The 8828-nt window shown below is 33.4% G+C and overlaps 1 protein-coding gene across 1 annotated transcript; it reads left to right on the top strand.

Moving 5' to 3' along the window:
- Positions 1–436: 436 nt before the first annotated feature.
- On the top strand, positions 437–1396 carry LOC139429321 (piggyBac transposable element-derived protein 4-like). Its single transcript, XM_071194993.1, has one exon. The coding sequence runs from the start codon at positions 437–439 to the stop codon at positions 1394–1396; it is 960 nt and encodes a 319-aa protein (XP_071051094.1).
- The last annotated feature ends 7432 nt before the right edge of the window (positions 1397–8828 follow it).

Here is an 8828-nt window from a genome sequence, read left to right as displayed (position 1 = left end):
ACGGCGTTATAAACAGTGATGATACTAATGCAGACTCACACTACGACCCTGATGCAGACTTAGAGCTATCAGACGTTTCAAGTATGGATGAAGAAGAACCTCTACCACCGGTTAGGAAGAAGAAAAGGACTGATAACGTTAATCCTATTGTTTTTGATCCACACGTAGTGGTTTGTGATAAAATTAGTCTCAGAGGGAAAAATGGGCATCGTTGGACAAACAAGTCAATGGCTGCTAGAAATAGATCATCGATAGGCAGAAATATTATTCATATTACACCAGGATGCACTGATATTGCAAAAAACAAAATAATACCGATAGAAGTTTTCAGACTTTTTTAACTGACGAAATCAAAAATAAAATTGTGTGTAACACAAACTTGAAAATTCAAGAAAAGAGTGCTAACTATAAGGCACAAAATAAAACTGTTAGTGTGATGAGTGATACCGAATTTGATGGTCTATTAGGGTTATTAATTCTTTCAGCTGCCCAAAAGGACAATCATTTACCGTCAAACGAGCCGTTTAACCCAGAAATCAGTGGTAATAGATACCACGTCACCATGCGCTGCGACCGTTTTGATTATTTGTTGGAATGCTTACGATTCGATGATTATAACACTCGAGCTGATAGGAGAAAAACTGACAACTTTGCTCCTATAAGGGAAGTTTGGGATTTATTTATTGCTGCGTGCCGAAGTTCTTACAAGCCCGGTTCATTTTTGACAATTGATGAGCAGTTGCTCGCATTTCGAGGGCGATGTAACTTTAGAATGTATATTCCTAACAAGCCGGATAAATACGGGCTAAAGTTAGTTTTAATGTGTGACAATGCCACTAAATATATGGTTGATGCCATTCCTTACACAGGTAAAACGTTGAACTCAGAAGGTTTGCCTCAAGCCAAGTTTTTTGTGAAAAAACTGTCAACAACTTGTCATGGATCCAATCGCAATATAACGGTTGACAACTGGTTCAACTCTGTACCATTAGCAACCTCACTCTTAGAGGACCCCTACAAACTCACCATTGTAGGTACTCTGAAAAAGAACAAACGAGAAATTCCTCCCGAAATGGTACATCCCAAAAACAGAGCCATAGGCACAAGCATGTTTTGTTTTGATGGGCCAAAAACTATTGTTTCTTACAAGGCAAAAAGTTCAAAAGTGGTTTTGCTACTGTCCACTTGCCACGAAAAGCCTGTCATCGATCAAGTATCTAAGAAACCTCAGATAATCGAAACCTACAATGCTACAAAAGGGGATATTTTGGACCAAATACGACTAAACGTTGGCCTTTGTGCGTGTTCTATGGCATGCATTATGAACATTATACTAGTGATTGCGTACGTCATTTACGTCACTAATGTTGTGAGAACGGGTCAGAAACCGATTTGAAAAAGCCACAGCCTTATCGAGCCATGGCTTCAACAGTGGTTACAGTACCCAACTTTGACTCGCAAACTCCGGCAATCTATTGCGGATATCTTGAAAGTTTTCGTCCCAGACAGGGCCCATGACCTTCCTCAAAACCTACCACGAACAATTTGTAGGATTTGCCCGTCCGTCAAGAGGAGGATGACAACTGTCTACTGCTGCCGCTGCAACAGGCCGATCTGCGCTGAACATCGCGGAAAGTGCTGTGTCGATTGCGTTGAAGACTTGTAATTTCCAAATTTGCCCTAAATATGTTTTGAATGATATATTTTGACTAATTGTATTCATTAATGTCAAAATTTGTATCTAGTAGTATTTTTTATTAAATTTTTTTTCCAGTCGTAAATTTTACGATGGTTTAGCTTTAACGCCATTTTTGAGTAGTTTAGCTTTCTAGGGTTAAATACGACGCGAAGTGCCTGGATAGTGTAATAATCTGTTTGGGTTCTCTGTTCATATCATACCTTTACGTCCTTAATGAAGGTCTTAGTCCACCCGCTATATATACCCCATCTTCTCTGCCATATTGCAAACATGATTTCTCAGTTCTTTTCTTTTTCCTAGCCTCTCCCTCTCCAATTTTCGCTTCTCTCCTGTGCTAGGAAATCCATCGGTGAGCACCTCGCCAGCAATTTTATTGCTGTTGTGGAAACTGTCCTGTATACAGATATCAAGTTTATGGCTGTTTTTCTACCAATGGCTTGAACCTAAGAAATGGTGATATCTATGGTAGCATTGGTTATGAATTATAATATCTTGATTCATTATCATTAATTTTTATGGGAAACGTTTTTCTCTATCACCTTTAATTTGCTACTTATAACAGAATTTAACGCAGATCATTGTCAATTTTGATATTTTGAGAATTCCTGGCTTGAACCTAAGAAATGGTGATATCTATGGTGGCATTGACTATGGATTATGTTATCTTGACTCATTATCATTAATTTTTATGGGAAACGTTTTACTCTATCACCTTTAATTTTCACCAGTACCTATTTTACATCGTGTTCGTCTTAATTTTTAATGTGTGCCCAATTGACTTGTGATCTAATATCTGACTATTCGATGAAAAAATTCTTCCCGTTGATTTATAGTGCCGTAACATTTAGTTGAATCGTTTAAATACGAGATAATTTTGTTTAAACATTAATATTTGTAATGAGATCAATATTATATCCTTCTCCTGTAAACCCATCTGACGTCGTGCCTGATGACGACTCTGGTGTGAGTCGAAACATATGTAGCACTGATCCTGAACATTTAATACATTTTCATCTTTACATTTTAATTTTCTGCTTATAACAGAATTTAACCCAGATGATTGTTAATTTTGAGAATTCCTGGCTTGAATCTAAGAAATAGTGATATCTATGGTGGCATTGACTATGGATTATGTTATCTTGATTCATTATCATTAATTTTTATGGGAATCGTTTTTCTCTATCACCTTTAATTTGCTACTTATAACAGAATTTAATGCAGATGATTGTCAATCTTGATATTTTGAGAATTAATGGCTTGAACCTAAGAAATGGTGATATCTATGGTGGCATTGACTATGGATTATGTTATCTTGACTCATTATCATTAATTTTCTCTATTACCTTTAATTTTCTACTTATAGTAGAATTTAACGCAGATTTTCTTCCTGTGCTATGCGCAGTTCTCTAATTCCCTCCTCACTTCCTCCTGCTCCTTCTTCCTCATAACCTCTCTTAAAAACTTTTACACCTCTTATCTCTCATCTATAGGTTCGCTGCGCTCCTCTCCTCAAACTTCAGTCCAACCCTCACTTCCAAATCATGTCACTTTCTCTCAAATTTAACACATCCATAAATTGTATGCCGAGGGGAGTCCCTCTCTCCGCACTGACACCAGCATAGATCGGATTCTTGTTTTTTAATTGTTCTTAAATACGACGCGAAGTGTCTGGGTAGTGTAATAATCCGTTTGGGTTCCCTATTCATACCATTCCTTTACGTCCTTAATGAAGGTCTTAGTCCACCCGCTATATATACCCCATCTTCTCTGCCATATTGCAAACATGATTTTTCAGTTCTTTTCTTTTCCTAGCCTCTCCCTCTCCAATTTTCGCTTCTCTCCTGTGCTAGGAGATCCATCGGTGAGCATCTCGCCAGTAATTCTATTGCTGTTGTAGAAACTGTCCTGTATGCAGATGTCACGTTTATGGCTGTTTTTCTACCAATCGATCTCGACATATTGGCGTATTTCTTGTGTTTCAAAGCACTTTCCCATACCTGTGCTGGGTATAGTGTTATTGATCTTATGATTGTAGCTAATAAGTTGCGTCGTAACTGGTTCGGGCCTCCTTTCCTAGTCATTATTTTGGCTAGGTTTTTTCGAGCTATCCCAGCCTTCTCTTTTATCAACCCAACCCAACCTAATAGTTCTAATAATGGTAATTTGATATTCGAGCACATTGCGTGAAGAACGTAGCTGTCTCTGTCTTTATTTTGACGACGTCTTTGGGTCACAGAGATCATGTTCATATAACGATGTATTATTTGTGCTAAACTTCAAATAGAAGATACTTATGAATCAATCTCTTGATTCCAGTTTCAAACCTTTCGAGGACTTAATAAGATTTATAAATGTTGAGAGGCGTCGTTGTGCAGCTTCTTTAAAAGACCGTAAATTACTGAGATATGGTCATGATGTGATAATTTTTGATTCAAAATCTATTTTAAAATTTATTGGTAAAATATATCGTTATAATTTGAAGTAAAACCGAAAGGAATTTAGATTAACTCCCCAGGAATCTCCCCAAGCACTTCGACACCCAATTCACTATTTTCTCTAAAAACAAAACGATTTACAAACAGTTTCGCTGCCCGTTTGTCGAACAAACACTAGACGAGGCGCGAAGAACAAATCGAATGTTTGCTCTCTCAGTGGTCGCCTCGCACACACGGAAAAGAACGCCGTTCTGATGCGACAAACCGAGAGGATATCGCCGCAAAGCAAAAAAAAAACCTTAGGCGATGACCAAGAAGTGGAAGGAATCGACATACGACAACGTGTGGATACCGCGACTAATAGAAGTTCACACGACCCCTTTTATTTACATTCTTAAAGGATACAAAACACGAAACTAACCAAAGATTTTTTTTTATTTTTTTTTCTAACGTCATTTTTTGTTGACCATCAACATTTTTAAAGAAAAATCTTTTTTACTTGAATTTTTGCAATCTACATTGATAATAAAATTGATATCACAAGTAAATATTTTTATTATCATTCCAATTTTCTTTTTTTCCTGGCACGTTTTTATTACCAATTACCCAATTCACGATTTGTTGTTATTGTATTTAGCAATATTTATAATGGGGAATATTTCATTTTTTATTGCGATTTATAACGGGCATTTTTACGCTCACCTTTCTGTCTGCAGATCGTAAATTTTTACCGTCTCAATAAATGCCTGCGTGTAGTAGTAAACAAAATACCGAGGTGTTTATAAATCGCTTTTTTCTCTCCAGCGAAAATGAAACCGCAATTCGTTATCCAATCTTTATGGCGACGCGAAAATTGTTTATCAATCTTGAGAATTTGTGAAACGATTTTGGTTAATAAGATATTAGAAAACTCGAAACCAGTATAAAGTTGCAGTTGATTTCTGTACTTTCTTTGTAAACTAATTTGGGATTTAATACGTTAACACAATAATTTTGTTGAAGGAATTTGGGCGGTCGAAATTTAAAATCTTATTTATAAATATCTTAGTCTAATTTTAAAATTGAATAAACCCGAAACTTCTATGAATATTCTCCATTCAAAAATGTTGAGTGGATAACAAACATACATATTTACATCCGTCAATCAAAAGTATTAATAGATTAATATGAAATATATTACTAAAATAATATTCTTAAACTCGCTCAGATCTTCGTTTTTGTTTATTATTTTTTCTTCTAATATTGCTTTTTATTGTAAAGGTAGAATCGGATTACTGACTGAAATATCCTCACAAAACCTGGTCATAAATAGGGTTTTAACACCAAATATTAACCTAAAATAGTCCACACACTTTGTACTCATCATAAAATTCGCCGCAATCATAAAATTTCAACTGAGACAACTTAATCTAGACGGGTATTCCTTTTATAATATTCTACGACCTTCATATACACACTAAATAACAAAACATACAGAATAACAATTCAATAAAAATGTACATAATAACATAATAACATTTTGAAACATATCTGTGTTCCAAATTATGGTATACATTTCTCTTTACAATTTGTCTCAAATTATGGTATACAAAGCTATGGAAACTGCTTTATTGTGTTTGCAAAATTAGTAATTCAATTTGTAACTTAATTTAAACATACATTAATGAAAATTTTAATCACAATTCAGCTGGTTCAATGTAAACGCCCTTCATGGCGAAATTTTTCTTTATTCATGAATTTTCATATTTTTCTCGATATCTATGCGTCTGAGAGCAATTTTGTTAAGAATACAATTTGCTACAACTTTCGTTCGAAAAGTTTTTCTGTAGCACGCTCAGATTCAAATTTATTCAATTTTATAGTTGTTGCCTGCTCAGGCCGTCATGGTTAACTCCATGCACTTTTGTAGTGTCGAGAATACGTTATCTATCTTTTTTTTAGTTAATGCGTCGAAGGCACTTTTAACACAATCTATTAATTCATTCATGGTTGCTGAGAATTCCTGGCTTGAACCTAAGAAATGGTGATATCTATGGTAGCATTGGTTATAAATTATAATATCATGATTCATTATCATTAATTTTTATGCAAACGTTTTTCCCTATCACCTTTAATTTTCTACTTATAACAGAATTTAACGCAAATGATTGTCAATTTTAATATTTTGAGAATTCTTGGCTTGAACCTAAGAAATGATGATATCTATGGTGTCATTGACTATGGAATATGTTATCTTAATTCATTATCATTCATTTTTATGGAAAATGTTTTTCTCTATCACCTTTAATTTTCTACTTATAATAGAATTTAATGCAGATGATTGTCAATTTTGAGAATTCCTGACTTGAACCTAAGAAATGATGATATCTATGGTGGTACTGACTATGGATTATGTTATCTTGACTCATTATCATTAATCTTTATGACAAACGTTTTTCTCTATCACCTTTAATTTTCTACTTATAACAGAATTTAACGCCGATGATTCAATCTTGATACTTTGAGAATTCCTGGCTTGAACCTAAGAAATGATGATATCTATGGTAACATTGACTATGGATTATGTTATCTTGACTCATTATCATTAATTTTTATGGGAAACATTTTTCTCTATCACCTTTAATTTTCTACTTATAACAGAATTTAACGCAGATGATTGTCAATTTTGATATTTTGAGAATTCCTGGCGTAAACCTAAGAAATGGTGATATCTATGGTAGCATTGACTATGGATTATGTTATCTTGACTCATTATCATTATTTTTTATGGGAAACATTTTTCTCTATCACCTTTAATTTTCTTCTTATAACAGAATTTAACGCAGATGATTGACAATTTTGAGAATTCTTGACTTGTACCTACGAAATGATGATATCTATGGTGACATTGACTATGGATTATGTTATCTTGGCTCATTATCATTAATTTTTATGGGAAACGTTTTTCTCTATCACCTTTAATTTTCTACTTATAACAGATTTTAACGCAGATGATTATCAATTTTAATATTTTGAGAATTCCTGGCTTGAACCTAAGAAATGGTGATATCTGTGGTGGCATTGACTGTAGATTATGTTATCTTGATTCATTATTATTAATTTTTATGGGAACTATTTTTCTCGATCACCTTTAATTTTCTAATTATAACAGAATTTAACGCAGATGATTGTCAATTTGGATATTTGGAGAATTCCTGGCTTGAGACTAAGAAATGGTGATATCTATGGTGGCATTGACTGTGGATTATGTTATCTTGACTCTTTATCGTTAATTTTTATGGGAAACGTTTTTCTTTATGACCTTTAATTTTCTACTTATAACAGAATTTAACGCAGATGATTGTCAATTTTGATATTTTGAGAATTCTTGGCTTGAACCTAAGAAATGATGATATCTATGGTGGCATTGACTATGGAATATGTTATCTTAATTCATTATCATTCATTTTTATGGAAAACGTTTTTCTCTATCACCTTTAATTTTCTACTTATAACACAATTTAACGCAGATGATTGTCAATTTTGATATTTTGAGAGTTCCTGGCTTGAACCTAAGAAATGGTGATATCTGTGGTGGCATTGACTGTAGATTATGTTATCTTGATTCATTATTATTAATTTCTATGGGAACTATTTTTCTCGATCACCTTTAATTTTCTAATTATAACAGAATTTAACGCAAATGATTGTCAATTTGGATATTTTGAGAATTCCTGGCTTGAGACTAAGAAATGGTGATATCTATGGTGGCATTGACTGTGGATTATGTTATCTTGACTCATTATCGTTAATTTTTATGGGAAACATTTTTCTCTATCACCTTTAATTTTCTTCTTATAACAGAATTTAACGCAGATGATTGACAATTTTGAGAATTCTTGACTTGTACCTAAGAAATGATGATATCTATGGTGACATTGACTATGGATTACGTTATCTTGGCTCATTATTATTAATTTTTATGGGAAACTTTTTTCTCTATCACCTTTAATTTTCTACTTATAACACAATTTAACGCAGATGATTGTCAATTTTGATATTTTGAGAGTTCCTGGCTTGAACCTAAGAAATGGTGATATCTGTGGTGGCATTGACTGTAGATTATGTTATCTTGATTCATTATTATTAATTTTTATGGGAATTATTTTTCTCGATCACCTTTAATTTTCTAATTATAACAGAATTTAACACAGATGATTGTCAATTTGGATATTTTGAGAATTCCTGGCTTGAGACTAAGAAATGGTGATATCTATGGTGGCATTGACTGTGGATTATGTTATCTTGACTCTTTATCGTTAATTTTTATGGGAAACGTTTTTCTTTATGACCTTTAATTTTCTACTTATAACAGAATTTAACGCAGATGATTGTCAATTTTGATATTTTGAGAATTCTTGGCTTGAACCTAAGAAATGATGATATCTATGGTGGCATTGACTATGGAATATGTTATCTTAATTCATTATCATTCATTTTTATGGAAAACGTTTTTCTCTATCACCTTTAATTTTCTACTTATAACACAATTTAACGCAGATGATTGTCAATTTTGATATTTTGAGAGTTCCTGGCTTGAACCTAAGAAATGGTGATATCTGTGGTGGCATTGACTGTAGATTATGTTATCTTGATTCATTATTATTAATTTTTGTGGGAATTATTTTTCTCGATCACCTTTAATTTTCTAATTA

This window comes from Onthophagus taurus, chromosome 3 (assembly GCF_036711975.1).
Source record: "Onthophagus taurus isolate NC chromosome 3, IU_Otau_3.0, whole genome shotgun sequence".
Classification (NCBI taxonomy): Eukaryota; Metazoa; Arthropoda; class Insecta; order Coleoptera; family Scarabaeidae; genus Onthophagus; species Onthophagus taurus.
Note: the sequence above shows the minus strand (reverse complement) of the source record. Positions and strands in the feature narration are given on the sequence as shown.